Here is a 20,495-nt window from a genome sequence, read left to right as displayed (position 1 = left end):
TAGTTTCAGTGCATTTTTTAACGATAAAACTGTAATATAATTTTCAAATTTAAGTTCTGTTTTGAATAATTTATAACATAAACCTTTTGATGATTGATTTACATTTGCAAACCATTCTTGTCTAAACTGATCTTTTAACTTTTGTTCAATACTTAATACAATCCAATTTTTTGAGATACAATCTTGATTTTGCCAAATGTTTGACATACCACAATTATCAAAGATACTTTTGATAAATAACAACCATTTGTTTTCAATTCCATACTTATTATAATTAATATATATCAACTTATATAACATTGACGAAATCTTGTTATCAAGTGTGTTATTAAGAAGGTTGCACCAAAATTTTATCATCCGTAATTTAACGTATAAAGAAATCGGATATCTTCCCAATTCCCCGTAAACCATAAAATTAGGAGTCGATCTTTTTAACCGTAAAACATGCTTACAAAAACTCAAATGTACTCTTTCCAAAATGTCAAGATTTTCGTATCCCCAGATTTCGGCCCCATATAAAAGTATAGGTAAAACAGCTTTGTCAAACATGTCAAGCTGGCATTCTATAGATAGATGGTTTGATCTACACTTCTTAATAACACAATACATAGCTTTAGTAGCTTGATCTCTAAGATATTTTCTAGTTGCAAAAAAAGATGCATTTCTAGAGAATATAACACCAATGTATTTATAGTTCTTAACAATTTCTATCTCTTCTTTATTAATATAAAATTTCAAATTATTCTGTGGTCTACCTTTTGAAAATATCATAACCTTTGTCTTGTTAATATTAATTTTAAGTTTCCAGTTTTCACAATATTCTGAAAAACTATTTAGAAGTAATTGTAAATCTGTGCTTGTCTCAGCGAGTAAAATCGAGTCGTCAGCATACAATAAGACAAATATCTTAAAATAAATATCCAGTTCATCTTCTATATCAGATGTAATTGAATGTATACCTTTTAAATCACTATTTTCCAAAAATTCATGAAGATCATTTAAGTATAAAGAAAATAATAAAGGAGAAAGATTTTCCCCTTGGCGGACCCCAATATCACTAACAAACATGTCAGATGCTTCATTGTTATGTACAACTCTTGATTTCACATCTTTATACAAATTTTCTACAACTCTAAGAAATTTACCAGTTATCTTATTTAAAACAAGCTTATACAAAAGAGAGTTTCTTTGAACAAAGTCGAAGGCTTTTTCAAAGTCAACGAATGCACAATGCAATTTTTTTCGTTTAACACATAGCAACTCAAAGAGTGCATACAATGAAAAAATATGATCGTTAGTAGAGTATCCATGTCGGAAGCCTGCTTGATTTTCGTTCAAGATATTAAGTTCATCAACAAATTCCCCCAATCTATCATTCAGAATAGATGTAAAAATCTTACCAAGGCATGACAATAAAGTAATAGGCCTATAATTTTTGGCGTCTAATTTACATCCTTTGTTCTTGAATACTGGTATTATGTTTCCAATAAGCCAGGCCTCCGGCAGGATACCCGTATCAAAAATAAGATTAAACAAATTAACATATACATCAATCATACTGTCAAGAGAATTTGCAACATATTCATTGATTATTTTATCTTCACCTGGCGATTTGTTATTTTTCGCCTTTTTGATAGCTTTAATAATTTCGTCATGGGTAATTACACCATTCAGTGTCTCATTTACAAGATTTGAGTTCAAATCATTATTAATGACAAACTTGTCTTCAAATTTATTTTCATTTAATTCTTTGAAAAAATCAAATAAAGTTTCAATAGATATATTGCTTTTTTCTCTTTGTCTACCTTTGTTAAATAATTTCCAAAATTCCTTGGGTTTTTTGGATTTTAATTTTTTCATATTATCACTTATTTCTCTATTATGCTTCCTGATGTTTTCGTCCATTAGACTTTTATAATAATATTCACAGTGTCGTAATCTTTCTTTAAATAAATTTGACCCATAATGTTTATACATTCTTTGTGCCTTTCTCAGTTCCTTCTTTGCCTTTTTACAATCAAAATTATACCATTGTTTATTATGCTTTTTATTACAATTCAGCATATTTCTATTAAAAGTTTGTGTACCAAATGTTGCTTTGGCAGAATCTATTAAAATATCAGTAATATTTGTAACTGCAGTATTTATTTCATATTTTGTTACATTTTCTTTATTACTATAAACAGATAATTCATCTATAACATTTCTTATTTTGTCTTCATCTATGTTATTTTTGAAATCATTTACTTGCTCAAATTTCCATTTTCCAATTTTATTTTCTTCTTGATAAGATAACTCTGTAGTGAGTAGTTCAAATGTGGGGTTCACTCTATTAAAAGATAGTTTCAAAGGTGAGTGAACATCAGAAAAAAGTTTAGAAAATTCAAGAATTTCAAAATTCGATACGCATCTTAAAAAGTGTGAAGTACAAATAATATAATCTATAACACTATTACTTCTACTGGTAGGCCGACCAATAACATCTTGGCCAACTCTACCGTTTAAAATAAATACTTTGTTATTTTTACAAAATTCAAGAAATTTTCTACCATAACAATTTACAACTTTGTCTGGATTATTTCTTGTTCTTGGTATATTTAAATCATCTAACATATATACATCAGTATAGTCTGATTGATCAGTAAGGTTGTCAATTACAAAATCATCTATATCATCTTCATCATAAAAATCAGGCAAATTTGCTGTGCGACTGTTAAAGTCTCCAACCAAAATAATATAATCAGATTTTTCAGAAAATCTCTGAAGTTCAATTTCTATCTCATTAAAAGCTTCTTCAGATGTATAATTTGTATTTACTGGTGGTATGTAAACTATACCAATAAAAACGTTTTCAGATAAATTTAAGACTTTCTTATCAATAGTAAACCAATAAACAAATTTGCATTCAGTTTCAATAGGTTTAATATACTTTTCTAAATACTTTCGGTAACCCAATGCAATACCACCAGATCTATAGTTAGAAAGCTTGTGTCTATTTTTAAAACTAAAAACAAATTCATCACAATTAATTACGTCGCAATCATCTAGTTTGGTTTCAGTAAGACAGATAATATCATGATTACACAATAGGGATTTAAATTCAGGGTAAAGTTATCTATTTTTAATACCACATACGTTTAAACATAACAGGTTAATACTATTGTCAGTTTTATTTACAGTTAAATTCAATTCACAAGGGTGAAAGTCACATGTATCGGTTGACTGGTCACTTCGTACTGTATCTTCTTTGCCTCCAGGGTTGTCCTAATGTCCTTTCTTGGAACGTCTCCCGTTGTTTTTTCCTTGGGTTGATTTGGGGCGAGCGCCTTCATCATCGTAGTTTCGTCTCGGTTGTTGTCTTGTCGCTCCAGGGTTTTGATGATCTGTTTTCTCTGGTGGAAAAAATTCGACTCCATCTACGAAGAGGCGATCCCTCCTAAAGAATGCCTTTTTTCCCTGTCTCCGTGCTTCTTGAAAGAATGGCCATATAGCGTTTTTCGTCTGTCATTAATTTCTTTTGGGAACTGCTCACTAATGCCGAATCCAGTATCCCTCAACTCTCTTGCGGCTTTTCGAACAGTCTCGCGTTCTTTAAAGTTTCTGAATCTACAGACAATCGGCTTTGTTATAAATTTAACTGAGCCATCTCTATTTCTCTCAATATATTCCTTCCCAAAACGATGAGCACGTTCGTATTCCGCGGGTCTGTTTAGTTTGAGTTGTTCGACCATAAAGTTTTCAATGATTTTTTCCGTTTGTTCCGTTTGTTCGTCTTTTTCCTGAAGCGGTATTCCGGTGAAAATCAGGTTCTCCCGCATTGATCTTGTTTGGAGATCTATGTGCCGATCATATAAGTCATCTAGATCTTGTTGTAGTCGGAAGATTGTGTTATTAGTGGCATCTTTTTCGGATCGTATTTCATTAAAAGCACTTTTAACCTCTTTAACATCGTTGTTATTATGTTCGAATTTTTCGTTCACAAAGTTCATGCTCTTTTCGACCTCATCGACTCTTTTCGTTACATTTTCGACGGTTTTCACTAAGGTTTGGACAGTTTTATCAAACGAAGTTAATTTTTTTGACAGTTCATCCATCATCGACATTTTGTTGAAAATTTCGTTAACTTTATGGGTAAGCATATCAAGTTTATTATTTGCATCTATATTAGGATTCATCATAGGTTGTAAGTTGTGTGGGGGACTTGTGTAAAACCCGGCAGCTGGTAGTGTTGGCGAAAGTTGAGTAAAATTTGGATTTTGAATCGGATGCTGCGATACCGCATACTGTTGGAATTGTGATCTGTTTTGTTGGATCATTGGGGAATCATAAGCTGGAACGTTAAACGTGTCCATATTCGCCTTTTCAATTACATTACTATCGGTTTTATTTTGACTTGCATTGTTTTTGTTTTCATTCGGCGTGTGAGTTGATTTCAGTGTCTTTTTATTTCGTTTCTGACCACTTACATTTTGACCACTCGTGTTTTTCCTTTTCTTTGGATTTTTGGCTTTCTTTTTTGGACTCATATAGAAATTTAACAGTTCCTTTCACATAAATCACTTAAATTGTTCATGTTGAATTCCGTTTTAGTCCATCTTATTCCATTTTAAAATAAATTTTCAAGAGAGAAAGAAAAGTCGACATTTCTTTTTTCACACATGCGCACAAGTCTCGTCTCAGGAAATTACATCAAATGTCGGAAAATTAACTATATGTATTACAGTTCCAAACAACTGTCATTAATTTATGTTCGTTTACTGCATACATTAATTGCACACTGAAATTCAATAGTGAAATATTAATTATTTTGATACGTGTTAATTTGCTTTGGTAATCAGCAACATTAACCATTTGTTTTGCTAAACAATACAATGTTTGCAAAAATGCTTTATCTTTATTTTACAACTTCTGTAAATGTAGTCACACCAGAGAATCACACTTCCAGAGTCGTGTGTATTTGTAAATGTTTTACTTTTCAAAAAGAAAGTGAACAAATTTCTTAAAATCATGGGTGTATAACTCACAGTCTTAAGGTAAATCCAATTTATATCAATCAACATCTAAAGATACTACATTTCCAATACTAAATCAACAGCCACACGCACACATATTACCTTAGATTAGGGTAGAGCGAAGCAGTCCTCAGCTTTTTAGAAAGCTCAAACTTTTTAGAAAACTCAAACTTAATAGCTCAAACTTGTAAGTATTGTTATTGATATAACTGTTTTTACATGCAATTATATCAATAACCTTTAATTACATACAAGGCTTTAATTTTTTCAAATGAATAAGATTGAGAATGGAAATGGGGAATGTGTAAAAGAGACAACAACCCGATCGAAGAAGAGGGGATAACATGTTTCTTTCTCTTTACAGCCGATTTCAATGAGTGTGTAGGCAAAGGTAATATTTTTAGTTAGCTTGGTTGCTAGCTGAACCGTGAAGTCATTGTTAGCTTAGATAAACTACCCTCATTTAAGAGTAGACTAGTCCGACGGATAACCAATCTATCTGTATGTAGGACTAAGCTTCTTCGAAAGGAGGATAGTATACCTTACCTAACAATGACTTCACGGTTCAGCTAGCAAGCAAGCTAACTAAATATATTACCTTTAGCTACACACTCAATGAAATCGACTGTTAGTACTGTGAAAAAATGAAAAGGATAGTGTTGCACTTTATAAAAAATAAGATTATTAAAATTAGCGCACATGTCAGATTAAAAATTTTAAATTCATGTAGATGACACAGTTATAGATGGCATCTTTTCAACTTTGGTTATGGGATATATTTATTCTTTAAAATACTTTTTTTTTTACTTGTAATTTTCACAAAATTTTCATAACAACAAGAACATAATAAGAAAGTCTTCCAAAGATATGCTGGTAACTTTACCAATTACCCACCTTATATTGCACATGAAATAAAATTGGGAATGAAAATGGGGAATGTTTCAAAGAGACAACAACCCGATCAAAGACAAGATAACAGATAAAGGCCACCAATGGGTCTTCAGAGCAGCGAAAAAATCCCGCACCCGGAGGTGATCCTCTTCTGACCATCAAAAGTAGTATGAAATGGGGTCAGTCCCCCACCAAAACCCCACCGGAAGTCACGTCACAGCTAAGCCTCTTAACTATGACGTAGTATCCGGTCTATAATCTCTTAATCCCCTTAACTGGTACTTAACATCCTGGTTATAATCCTCTTAACTGAAGTGGATTAATCTCTTAGTCCTCTTAACTGCTACTTAACATCCGGGTTATAATCCTCTTAACTGAAGTGGATTAATCTCTTAATCTTCTTAACTTGTACTTAACATCCTGGTTATAATCCTCTTAACTGAAGTGGATTAATCTCTTAATCTTCTTAACTTGTACTTAACATCCTGGTTAAAATCCGGTGGGGGAAAAAATTAACGGACATGTTTTTTAATCCCCCCTACCCTCCTACGTATTATCTTGTAAACGTGGTATACGTTTCCACGTTTACATTCCTTAGTATATAATTCAATGTAAACTAGTATCAATCATTCATTCAATATGGAAAATTATAACCAACACATGATTGACCAACTGGTAAAAGTTATTCCACAAGATGTGTTACAGAAGTTACAGCAACTGTCAGCGCAGGATTTTAATGCAGTCTTACAATCAGTAAAGCAGCAAAATCCAACTGAAAAACAACTTGATCAATCTACTATGGGAAAAGATGGCAGTGTAACAAATGAAGATAATGTATCAAATTTTGAGTGTCAAACATGCGGTATGAGGTATGCAAGAAAAGATCATTTAATTCGACACCAACAGAACCATTCGAATATAAACTATGAATGTGAACATTGTGGTTTCACCACGAAAAGAAAAGATGTTTTAACTAAACATATGAAGAGAAAACATGATGTAAAGAAAAACGTACAGAAGGAAGACGACATACAACCCCCACGTAAACGCCAGAGGATAGAAGATGTTGACCAACTTCCCGAGGAACGAGTATGCAATGCAAGAGAGAAAAGATCGTTAACAACAACAGCTCTGAACGATGGTGTGGAAAATATTCAATTACAACCCAGCAACAACGAAGAAAGATATGACTTGATGTTATTTTTCAAAGAAAAACAAGTGGATATTGTACAAATATTAGAGGACAGGCTTCTTAGAAATAATATAAAGTTTTATATGAGTGTACATGTAAGAATGATTAAATATTCACCAGATGGAAAATACGACGAAGCTGAACCGCATTTCAATAGTAAAGTGAGTACCATTTTACAATCTGGTGTTAGTGAAATACCTCATGAGTTGAATAAAGGATTTCAAAAAGTATTCATTTCTTTCGAAGAATTCATCAAGAATGGGAGTGGATGGCAACTTGAAGAGGTTTTACAACTCGATCTGTGCGTCACAAAGTACAAACCGTTAAAAGGAGGTAGTTATTTGGAACTACCAACATCACTCAAAAGATCGAACTGTATACTCAACATTCAGAACTTGGACAACAAATGTTTTTTATGGACTGTTCTTTCCAGTATGCATAACTTTCAACAAAATCCAGAAAATGTAGAGAATTATGTTCCATTTGTTAACTCAGTTAACATGACTGGTATCGAGTATCCCACTCCGTTATCTCAAATATCACAATTCGAAAAACAGAATACCACTATTTCAGTTAATATTTTTGGATACGAAGAAGGAGAAATCTACCCGTTATACATCACAAAGAAAACCTTCTGTCATCATGTGAATATATTATATTTAAAAGAAAACAACAAAAGTCATTATGTACTGATAAACAACTTTAACAGGTTTTTATCGAGGACAAAGAAACATCGTGAGGAACATTTTTTTTGTTATCTTTGCTTGCAAGGATTTACTGATAAATGCAAACTAGAGAGGCATAAAGCAGACTGTGGAAAATTTGATTTTCAGAAAATTACACTTCCCAAGGAGGGAGAAGTTCTGGAATTCAAAGAATATGCGAAAACCGCCCGAATTCCGTTTGTAATCTATGCTGATTTTGAGTGTTTAACAAGGAAAGTCGATACTTGTCATCCGAATCCAAACATGTCAAGTACAACTACATACCAACAAATGGAACCGTACAGTTTTGGGTATCAAAGAGTGTCAATTGATAAGCGATACGACAAACCACCCGTCATATACCGTGGACCTGATGTTGTGGAGAACTTTATCCGTCATCTTCTTGAAGAGGAGAAAGAAATTAGAGACATACTTAGCCGCATCGAGCCAATGATAATAACTGAGTATGATAAATTAGACTACAAATATGCCAAAAAATGTTATGTATGTAAAAAAGCTTTCAGCAGCAAAAATTACAAAGTCAAGGAACACGACCACGTGACTGGGTCCATTCGTGGCATTTCTTGTAATAACTGCAATTTACAGATCAAAATACCGAAATTTATACCTGTTGTTATTCATAATTTGAAAGGATTTGATGCAAATCTCATCATGAGTAAAATAGGAAAGTTTAAGGAACAAGACATCACTGTTATTCCACACAGCAAAGAAAAATATATGTCATTTTCTATAGGAAATCTCCGCTTTATCGATTCTTTGCAATTTTTAAACAGTTCACTGGCAACTTTAACAAAAAATCTAGCTGACGAAGGACTAAAACATTTCAATTACTTATCTAAAACTTTTCCGGATCCAGATGTATTTTCTCTATTGCTGCGAAAAGGAGTATTCCCCTATGATTATGTCGATACCGAGCAGAAATTGGAAAAACCTTGTTTACCATCCAAAGAAGATTTTTTTAACAAATTAGGAGACACTCACATATCTGATGAAGATTATCAATTTGCGCAAACAGTGTGGGACAAACTGAAAGTAAAAACATTGGGGGAATACTCCGATGTGTATCTTAAAATGGATGTAGCTCTTTTGGCAGATGTTTTTGAAAAATTTAGAGACATTTCTTTACACGACTATGATTTGGATCCGTGTCATTATTTCACCACCCCCGGATTTAGTTGGAGTGCCATGCTGAAGAAAACTGGAATTGTACTCGATTTAATCACTGATATAGATATGATGCTGTTTGTAGAGAAGGGAATACGAGGCGGTGTATCTAGTATTTTTCATCGATATGCTAAAGCAAACAATCCATACTTATTCGATACGCATGAACCAACTGAACCTACTTCCTATTTATCTTATTTAGACGCAAATAATTTATATGGTTGGAGCATGTCTCAATGTCTTCCGTATGGTCATTTCAACTGGCTTACCGAGGAGGAGAAAATAAAATTAGATATCACAAAATTAAAAGCTGACGGTTCAGACGGATACATTTTCGAAGTTGACCTTGAATATCCTTCGTCACTTCATTCTTCTCATTCGGATTTTCCCTTAGCTCCAGAAAGAAAACATATTCAAGTAGAACATTTATCTCCATATTCAAAGGAATTATTACCAAATTTAACTGGAAAACAGTGTTTAACAAAGATTGAAAAACTCGTTCCTAACCTATACGACAAGGAAAAATACATAGTGCATTATAGAAACTTACAACTATACGTAGAGTTAGGAATGAAGATCAAAAAGATACACAGAGTACTCAAGTTTAAACAAAGCCCCTGGTTGAAGAAGTACATAGACTTTAACACCGAAAAAAGGAAAATTGCAAAGAATGAATTTGAGAAATGTTTATATAAGCTGATGAATAATTCAATTTTTGGTCGGACTCTCCTCAATACACGCAAGCATAAAGATGTGAAACTTTGTCACACGGAAGAGAAACTTAATAAAGAAACAGCTAAACCATCCTACGCATCTTGCAAAATATTTAACGAACATTTGGTGGCAGTTGAGAAAAAACGTGTGAATGTTTTGATGAAACAACCAATATATGTAGGTTTTTGCATTTTAGACTTATCCAAGTTTTTGATGTACGATTTCCATTATAACCATATGAAATCTCTGTATGGTGATAAAATTCGTGTGTGTTTTTCTGATACTGATAGTTTTTTATATCACGTTGAAACGGAAGATGTGTATGAAGATATGCATCAATATCAAGATATGTACGATACGAGTGATTATCCACCAGAACATTTTTTACATGACACCGAAAATAAAAAAGTAATAGGCAAATTCAAGGATGAAACAAGTGGAACCCCAATAAGTGAATTTGTTGGACTGAGATCGAAGATGTATTCATTTTCTTTTGAAGGTGGAGAAAAGCATACTGCAAAAGGAGTCACAAAAACTGCATCCAGAAAACTTAAACATGAAATGTATAAAAATTGTCTTTTCGATAAAACTGTTACACGTTCTGAAATGAATATAATAAGAAGCGAAAGCCATGTTTTATATTCCAAAACTATTAATAAAAAATCATTAGTTCCTTTTGATGATAAAAGATGGATTTTAAATGATGGTGTGACAACGAGAGCCTTTGGACATAAAGATAACATATAAACATTCATCATGTAAAACGTTTAAAGACATTTCCATTCTTATTTGTGATATTATTTTGTTGAATTTTTTTTTCTAAATCAAGATTTGTGGTGATTTAAATACTAATTTAATGTATAGTGAGGGATGTAGTTTTTGTTTATGTTTGAAGGTAATTGGGTTACTTTTTTCATGTATTGTATTTTTACATATATATTTTCTTTATTCCTGTTTTTTTTTTTTTTTTTTTTTTTTTGCATCCTGTCTGATTGAAATAAAACATAATGTATCAATGAACGCAGTTGTTTGTTTTCGTTTATTTGAATATATTTATTAGTAAAACACACATTACAAAAAAGATAGATGTACACAATAAAAACAAACAGTTATAGTCATGATAAGTTCAATTTACATGGGAATGTTAGTGTTCAATCTTTATTTGTCGATTCTCAGTTATTTCAAAGTATCCATAGTTTTCAGCTAAACTCAGTAAGGCAGCTGTTTCTGGTAATGGCGTACCGAACTGACATTCCAAACGTATGTTTCCCTGCTTCAGTAGTGAAAGATATTTGGTATCCGAAAAGAATGGTTCTAAGTTGAAGCATAGAAGTGTATATCCATTGTTGAATTCAGCCCGTGTTATTTCATTCCCCGTATCCAACATCCACTTGCCTCGTGTTTCGAACATTTTTACATAGGGGGAAACGTTCGTTGCACCACTATTCTCGTTGAAATCAAGTTTGAGTGGTATGCCATCAACTGGTATTCCGTCACAAAACAAAGTCACCTGTTTTAAATCATAATTCATAAAGTTGAATGGGTTTTTTGTATATGCTCCAGACATAGCAGTTGAAGAAACCAATCCGAGCACAATACTTTTCGGTTTCACATCTTGGAAAACATTTTCTACGATTAACGAGGTGCTTCCTTGCATGATTGTAAAATTCTTCATTATAGTTTTTGTGAAAGGATACTTAGCATTTGTTGTCTTTAAAGCTTCTGAATGAGCGACAATTATAGCTGGGTTAGGTCTGATCTTGCAAAGCTTGATCACGACATCTTCCAAAGAAATATGGTAGTTGGTATCAATTTCTCCAGACATCAAACAAAAACTTGGATCGTTGCGGTATAGTTTTAGTTTAAGGGATAACATATTTAACAGGTATCTATCCATCTCAAAGATATCGGAAAAAATTGGTCCCTCCATTTCTAATGTTTTTGAATTAGAAATAAATTTTCTGCGTTCATACAGTCCAGTGTTTGTCGATATTTCATCCATGTGACCATATCTATCTTTTAAGTATAGACTAGAAGATAATTGTGTACTCTTTGCGTCCTGGCCATACTGTAGTAACGTTTTCATCATACATTTATACGGGTAATACGTATTACTAGACGTTACCATTTGTCCTTGTATATAAACATCCAATTGCGACCAAAGCGACTGTAAAAATAAGTTCACAGGTCCTACCGTATCGCCATCTTGTAAATCCTCACCATTTGCTTTTTTCACTTTTAATTTCACGTATAGTTTTGATCTTTTAAGATCAATATAGTCCATACCATTGTTTGCACATAAATCGAATTCTATAGGATTGTAAGCGGTTATTTGACTAACAGGTCTACATTCCTCGTATGTTATACTTTCAACACCTACTTGATATGGAGGTATCTCAAAAATCTGTAACTCTGAGGGTTGTGCTTCAATAAAATTATCTTTTGTTAACAAGGACATTATGATGAAAAAATATCCTTTTTATGTTTGTTAACAGTTTTATCTTTTTTCGATTTCTTCGGCTTCTTTTCACCTCCTCTGCTTTGTGGCGAATGATGATATTTTCTCTTTCTGTCCGTTTTATTTATACTCTCATCGTCAATTTTTATCTCTTCTTTTGCTTGATTTACAATTTGTTCACTAGGTGACACTAAACGCACAACAAAATTGTTTTCTTTTTCTGCACGAATTGGATAAGATTTATTCGAAATTGGTATCATAAATGATCCCGATTGCGATCCTTTGTTATATCCAGATTTCATATGATTTACGTAAGCATTTGATTGACCACTAACTACATTCTGATAATATCTTGTCCATTGGTTAACATTAGGAATGTACATTTTATCAGTATTTGTCATATCTGTGCTAAAATAAGCTTGGTATAAATTGTAGTGTAAACGACAAATTATTCTTCAAAAATGAAGCGTTTTCTCCGTGTTCGTCTTTTATAAGAAATTCTAAGACTTGAATTTCGTTTTTCTTTACTGGTAAATATATTGGAAAAGAAAAAATATAATTCCATGTACTGTAAACCGGGAAATTTTCGCGCCGTCTTTATTTCGCGATTTGCTTACACGATCCAAATTCGCGCCGTTTTGAATTCGCGATTTCCCAGTGGCCTAGATAAATATTTTCATAAATGATTTGGAAAGTGAACAGCTTTACATATATCTTAAATCAAATGATAAAATCAATCAGAAATATTTTGTTTTCGGTTCATTAATGTTAAAGTAGATTGAAAGTTTGGCATGTTTCAATGCTCGTAAAAACACATACACAATAATAGAAAAGTAAACCTAATTAGGAATGAATTAAAATAAAGAGCTGTCAGGATTAAAGCTAATTAGTCGATCTTTTGATATGATCAATCTTTGTAGTAGATTTAACGAGTTGATAGCTTTATGACTGATTGACAGGTGTCATTAACATAATGGTAATGCGTGTTGTTTACATAACAATATACATAATGTTCGCTTCAGTGAAATAACTGATTTGAGTTAAAGACATGACTTTTAACATTGCTTTTCATTAAGAGATACTGTTATAATTTAAATTATATATTTGTCGTCTTTGAAATCAGTGTTATACAGTATTCCTATATATATTCTATTCATATACGTGGATATAAGAAGATGTGGTATGAGTGTCAATGATGCAACTCTCCATCCAAGTCACAATTTGTAAAAGTAAATGTAATTAAAAGAGTTTTTCCTTGATATTTTCGCGGTCGTTTTATTTTCGCGTTTCACTTCTTACCGCGAAAATAGCGAAAATAAAACTACCGCGAAAATTTCCCTGTTTATACCCATGTACTCATATCCGTGGGAAATATTCTTCTCAAAAGTGAATATTGTATATTAGGGAAAACATTTACTTCACTGCATACATCACAAAACAAGTATAATTGATGATTGTTCTTTTTTGTAACTTTTTGATCAATGTAAAAATCTAATATCCCCAGTTTCCATTCACCTTGTAATTGTAAAACTTCATTTAAACACACTTTGAACTTGAACGGTGAATTATTAGGGTAATATGCATCTGATTGATCACTTCGAATGAAAATTATATGTTCCATTATGGTAAAGATTGAATTTGTTCTGCTGGTATGTATTCGTCATACGAAGGAGGCCACCCTTGAAAACGAACCAAGTACTCAGTTTTTCCTCGTCTTTTTCTTTTCTTTATAATTTTTTCAATTATCTAAAGACTATTTTCATCTTTCTCTACTCTTTGGAGCTCACTATCATAAAAGGTCCCCCTTATAAATTCATCTCCTTTTATATTTGAAAGCCTGTAAAGATCAATATTTTGTTGTCTGAATCTTTGCACCACTTTGAATATCTCTTCCGTCCATCTTTGGCTATAGGATCGATCAAAAATATGAGCAATATTTGACAGTCGAACTAAAGACCCGATTTTGTATTTGAATTGTTTTTTCCTCCGTTTCTTTTTGTTTGTTTGTACTTTTATTTCTTTTGGTTTCTTCTCTGTTTTACTTAAATACATTTTCCCCCAAATATCACTTTCGTTGACAGAATTAACATCTTTAGGTGCAATGTTTTGTAAACTTCTATGTGGAGTACCATTATAGCTTTCTGCAAAATTTTGCAAGTTGTTAATATATCTGTGAGTTCTATTCTTTGTGAAAAAGCGAAAAATTTTATTCTTTATAGTTTGTAGGACCCTTTCAGCATAATTTGCATGAAGTTCATTTTGAGCCGAAAAATGTCGGACACCGTTACTTTTAAATAACGATTGTGTCTTTTTTGCTAGAAATTCTTGTCCTTTATCTGTTCGAATTTTTTCTGGTTTTACCTCAGTGAAAATCTTTTTAAATGCAGAGGTGACTTCGTCTCCCGTTTTATTTTTCAATGGTTGTAACCAAAGATAGCGTGAAAAACAATCAACAACAACTAATACGTATTTGAAATTTTCATTTTCTTTTGAAAATTGTTTTAGGTCCATTAAATCAGCATCCCACAAATTATTCATCCCCGTAGTGTAAACTCTTATTCTTTTAAAAGAACGACGAGGTGTTTTTTGTAAACTGTAATTATCTTGTGAATTTAACCACCGTCTTATTTTATATCTTCCAACTTTTTTGCCCTCTGCATTTACAATGTGATATAGTTTTTCGGCAGAAGCATATGAAGCTGGTCCTCCAACGTCATAATAGTATTTACTCAGGAGAGAATCTAGTTCCTCATTCATACTCAGGTTATTTTGATAAGATGTTACTTCTAACAACTACAAGAGTCTTATTAAAGGTAATCATAAGAATAGTTTTTATGGGTTTTTTTTTTATCAAATCAAAGTGTATAATATTGGGGTTGTACCTGAAAATGAAAAAAATATATATATTATGTTTTTTTTTGTACATTGAAAGTATTTTTGTTGTTGTTTTTTTTATTGTTTTTTTCTGCTGTTTTTTTTTAATGATTTTTTTCTTACATTAAAGTATATGGAACAACTCAAGTTAGTTTTTAGATTGTAACATGGAAATAAAATTAAAAAAAAACCCAAAAAACACTTTTTTATCCATCTTTATTTTGACATAGAAAATAACATATTTTATCAATTGTTCATTAGTAATGATGCTATAGTTTGAATCTTTTCCATTTTAGTTTAGGTTTTTCTTCAAGCAGTCTCGAGAGTTCCCTCCTAACAAAAAGTTTATTAATCTTCCTCTTCTTATTTTTCTCTGGTTCACTTTCAGCTAATTGTTCATTTTCCTCTGTTGTTTGTATATCAGATTGAACCAGTTGTTTTCTCATTCTATTTGAAATTAGTCCCATAGGTATGTGAATATTTTTAAGAAAATCATAAAATATTTCATGTCCACTTGGTAGTTGTTTGCATCCATAAGGAATGACAACATCCCGCAATAAGTCAACAATATGAGAGTTTGGTACAGTTTCGTTGTTGATCTTAACTTTTCCATGTTTGTTCCAACTTATTGTAGACTGACTCTGAAGAAATTGCAATAGTGTTTTTGCCTTTTCTCTGTATTTCACTGGTATGGTTAACTCGATCAAAGTGTTCAAATCATCTGAACTATCTTTTTCTGTTTTAATATCCTCCTGGGGTGAAATTTCTTCCTTAGCACTAGTTTGTTTATCGCTTTCAGTGTTTTCTGTTCGTATTATACTTTCATATCTATGTTTTGGCAGAAGAATCATTTCTTTCGTCATTTTGAAAATGTATCAAGTATTGGTTTAACAATGATAGAAATAATGTTACGATATTTAAGTAACAATTTTTTTCTTTGAATACGTGTTGTCTCTCTATCTGTTATTTTCCGAATAATGTTTTTATATCTCATGAGTTTCTTTTTATCTGATTGACTAAGCGGAAATACCCCACATAACACATTTAAAAAACATTCAACTAAAAGTTGAAATTGTTTATCGTTCATGGTCTTCAACAATGCAATTTTCTGTTCTTCCTCACATGAAATTAAAAGTGATAAAAAATGTACATGGGCTAAAACTTGTTTACTCATTTCGGAACAAAAATTACTGGATCTTCTCCTTTGAAAATTTTTGTTCTCAAATATAAAATTTTTTTATCTGTTTGTGTTGACAAATCAATAATAATATATCCATAGATTTAAGAAACTGCCTTTTCATAAGCTGACATGAAATAGTCTAATTGACCTGGAAGAATCTGCCTTCCTAATACTGATAACTGGTGTTTGTCACGTTGGTTTTTAAGACAGATTATGTATGTCGCATTTAACGAAATAGTACGAATGCATTTTCCAGGAGGGAAAAGATTTTGCATCAAAAACAAAACTGATATTTTACAATGATGAGATTTAACAGTAAAAAGATTTAAAACATCACTAGAGTTTGCAGCTTGACACAATAAATCATCAAGACAAAGAATCATATGTTCTTTATTTTCTGACCATTTATCAATTTCCTCACTAGTTGGTAAACCTTCGTGAAAAGTTATGTTTTCAATTTTCCTCTCCATCTCTGAAAACAAATCCTGATATGCAGAGTAGCAATAAATGGTTTTCTTTGGTGTTTTTGTAAATAGGTATTCAGATTGAGCTAGTATTTTATATGTAAGCATGGTTTTTCCTGACTGAGTAGGTCCAACTATTTGTATACAACACGGTGACTGAAATGGTAAAAGCACTTTCTCCTGGTCTTCACACATTGTTTTTTTTTTGTTTGTTTGTTGTCTACACCTTAATTGTCTTATGTCGTTGTGTTCATTTTTCGAGATATGTGTTTGTTTTATACACTGATGTTTCTAATTATTTTGGTTTATTTTATTTGACAAAAAAATATACCACCAGAGAGTGAAACAAGAATCAAAATACATCACCATCAAGGAAAAAAAAGAAACAAAATACATAACCAGAAAAAAGAAATTAAGTACACAATAAAATGCAACCAATGAAGTAAAGTACGGAAGCAACCCAATAATTCCGGAATGAAAAAACAGATATCAACGAACGATTCCGGAAATGATCGGAAATTACTTTACATTCGGAAATAAACGAATGTTTCCGACTACTACCGGAAATAATTATACATTCGGAAATAAACGAATGTTTCCGAATACTACCGGAAATATATATACATACGGAAATATACGAATGAATACGAAAACTTATGAAATGATATAACATTTTGTATCTTTACCAGAAAATAAATACACAACGAAAAATTCCACATCAATATAAATTTATTCAATGAAATATTCATATATTTACACAAAATACAATATTACTGTGTGAAACGTCCTTCAAGTTTTAATTTCCTTTCCATTAAATTATAAACACTCACTTTCATTTTTTCTGATTGAAGCGTGTCCATGAACAACACATGAAGAATGAAAAAGTTTAAAACGACACTATTTTCCAAGGTCAATGTTCTCACATTCTCTCTGTATTTTCTTAGTATGTGACTGTATTTAAACTCACAGAACGCCTGATCAAAATGTTTTTCGAGTTTATCTAGTTCACTATCCATCAAACATTCGTGTCTATGTTGTGATCCATGTTCCACTTTGCATCCCTGACAAAACTTCTTTGATAATTGTTGCACCATTTCATCCAATAATTCAGCAAAAGAAAACAGTAATATAGTTGAAAGCAGTCTTTTTTCCATACCAACTTTAATTGCCACCATTGTACTATCAGTGTTCGTCTATAAATGAATGAAGAAATAAGATGCTGTCCTTTAGATAACACAGTTTCGTCCAATTTTCTTTAGTGATCAGAATCTTTTTCCCTTTAACAACAAGCTGTATTCGAGTATGTTTTCCTCTTTTCTTCACCACCACTTTTGTTGTTTCATCAATTAAACACTCGATCTGTTTCTTGAATAAATCAGTATGCAAGTGATCAAAGTCACAACCGTACACCTCTTTGGATAAATCAACCTGTGCCTGTGCCATTGATATAACTGTGTGCTTTTATAGTTGTGGTAGCGGCTTAAATTGTTCATGATGATTCATTAAGAGATAAACGAAACGTATGGTGAACGTTTCGGTCACGTGGTTAGAAGGAGGGTTACTCGAACATTTTTTTCCTCCCTTCTTTTTATGTGAATCTCATTTATATTTTATTTATAGAAGGGTTTGGTAAAATGTAACCGGTACAACCACTTAATAAACTAACCCATAGTTCTATACTCCCATTTTGTGTTGATAAATTAACAACTGCCGCAATAACAATTATGAAAACTATTATCATCTGACAAAAATACACGATCTCTGCTTTTGGTACATTCTGTCCGAAAAAACACCACTTTGTTTGAAGGTTTTCTGTGCTCATCCTCTCTAACATGTTAACTCAAAATGATTTTTTTTTAAATACACAAAATATATATATATATGTCTATATTTTATAGTAGAATTTCATTAAGAAGATGTAATTTCCAATGTTCAATATGAAAACTTTTGTTATCATATTGTTGTTTTAGTTGAAATAATGTATGTTTATCAATTGAAAGTAATAAAATGTACAATCTAGTTTTCTTTTCTTCGAAAATAAACAAGTTGTGAACCTTTTGTAGATATTTCATATTCGTTGGAGAAGAAAAACGAACTGATCATGTACAACAATAATAGACTCTTTTTGAATGATTTGTTGGTCCTTAAAAGGACCGTTGTACACATGTAAATGATATACATGGATTTTTTTCTTATTGGTAGTTGACAGGATCCATAAACTTGTAGTCTGCTAACACTGCATCAAAGTAACATCCACAAAAATATAGATCTTCAATAAACTCTGGGTGGTGTTCAAAGTTGTATAGAAGACAAACAATGTAACCGTTTTTCAGAAGCCATGTTTCTACTGGACACCGAGATAGTTCTTCATGATGAAGTTTATCAACCCTGTTCCTTATCAAATTTGCAGTCTTTTTGGGACCTCTTCGTGATCGTCTGATCTTCCCTGTTAGTTCTCTTTCTCTTAAAAGTGTATACATATTAAAATTTTGGAGATTCATACTGTTTGTTCTTATGAAATTACTATAATGATGTATGCTATATAGTAAACGTTTTTCTTAGTTTATAAACTTTTTACATTTAGATTATACGTTTACAAGATTAAACTTTAGGATGTTAACGTGCATGTCTCAACGTGTATGCCACGTTTACAAGATAATACGTAGGAGGGTAGGGGGGATTAAAAAACATGTCCGTTAATTTTTTCCCCCACCGGATTTTAACCAGGATGTTAAGTACAAGTTAAGAAGATTAAGAGATTAATCCACTTCAGTTAAGAGGATTATAACCAGGATGTTAAGTACAAGTTAAGAAGATTAAGAGATTAATCCACTTCAGTTAAGAGGATTATAACCCGGATGTTAAGTAGCAGATAAGAGGATTAAGAGATTAATCCACTTCAGTTAAGAGGATTATAACCAGGATGTTAAGTACCAGTTAAGGGGATTAAGAGATTATAGACCGGATACTACGTCATAGTTAAGAGGCTTAGCTGTGACGTGACTTCCGGTGGGGTTTTGGTGGGGGACTGACCCCATTTCATACTACTATCAAATAAAAATGTGTACTAGTTCAGTGAAAATGGACGTCATACTAATGTTGACTTGCATAAGTGTCTAGATAATAAGTCCTTCATTTCTGATTTCTTTTGGGACATTTTTCTTTATCTTTAAAAATAAAATTTATCCTGTATAATGTTCATGAATGTTGATTTTCCCTTTTTTTTCTGTAATACGATTACTTCTTTATTCTGTACATCTCTATTCAGTATTTGATTCCCTAGTTCTTTTATTTCCCACAATTCATTTTACTTTAAAACCCCATTATTCCTGTTCTTCAGTTTTTTGTAATCATGTTTTTCTATTCATGATATTTTTGTTGATCATTATTCTCTTTTCTGTATACCTCATCAAGACCTTTTTTGTATGAAGCTTTTGTGTTGTTGGTTTGTTGTTTATTGACGATTTGTACCTGTAATATATATGCCACTGCTGGTGGAGGTGTATTTCCCCGATGGTATCACCAGGCCAGTAGTCAGAACTTTTGTTTTGACTTGATTTATTATTGATATGTTCATAATAATAAATTAACTGTTAACAAAACTTTGATTTTTTAAAAATACTAAGGATTTTCTACCTCAGGTTTAGATTACCTTAGCTGTATTTGGCAAAACTTTTAGGAATTTTTGGTCCTCAATGCTCTTCAACTTCGAACTTTATTTTGGAATTTTAAACATTTTTTATTCGAGCGTCACTGATGAGTCTTTTGTAGACGAAACGCGCGTCTGTCGCAAGTGTAAAATTTTAGTCTGTTTACTTAGT

General features: G+C 31.9%; 2 protein-coding genes across 2 annotated transcripts; one reads left to right on the top strand and one right to left on the bottom strand.

The window, feature by feature from the left end:
* Window positions 1–6,542: 6,542 nt before the first annotated feature.
* On the top strand, window positions 6,543–10,445 carry LOC139484039 (uncharacterized). The gene has a single exon (XM_071267762.1). The coding sequence runs from the start codon at window positions 6,543–6,545 to the stop codon at window positions 10,443–10,445; it is 3,903 nt and encodes a 1,300-aa protein (XP_071123863.1).
* A 397-nt stretch (window positions 10,446–10,842) lies between these two features.
* LOC139484037 (uncharacterized protein F54H12.2-like) lies at window positions 10,843–12,156 on the bottom strand. The gene has a single exon (XM_071267761.1). The coding sequence runs from the start codon at window positions 12,154–12,156 to the stop codon at window positions 10,843–10,845; it is 1,314 nt and encodes a 437-aa protein (XP_071123862.1).
* Between the last annotated feature and the right edge of the window lie 8,339 nt (window positions 12,157–20,495).

The sequence above is a fragment of the Mytilus edulis genome, chromosome 8 (assembly GCF_963676685.1).
Source record: "Mytilus edulis chromosome 8, xbMytEdul2.2, whole genome shotgun sequence".
NCBI classification, from domain to species: Eukaryota; Metazoa; Mollusca; class Bivalvia; order Mytilida; family Mytilidae; genus Mytilus; species Mytilus edulis.
Note: the sequence above shows the minus strand (reverse complement) of the source record. Positions and strands in the feature narration are given on the sequence as shown.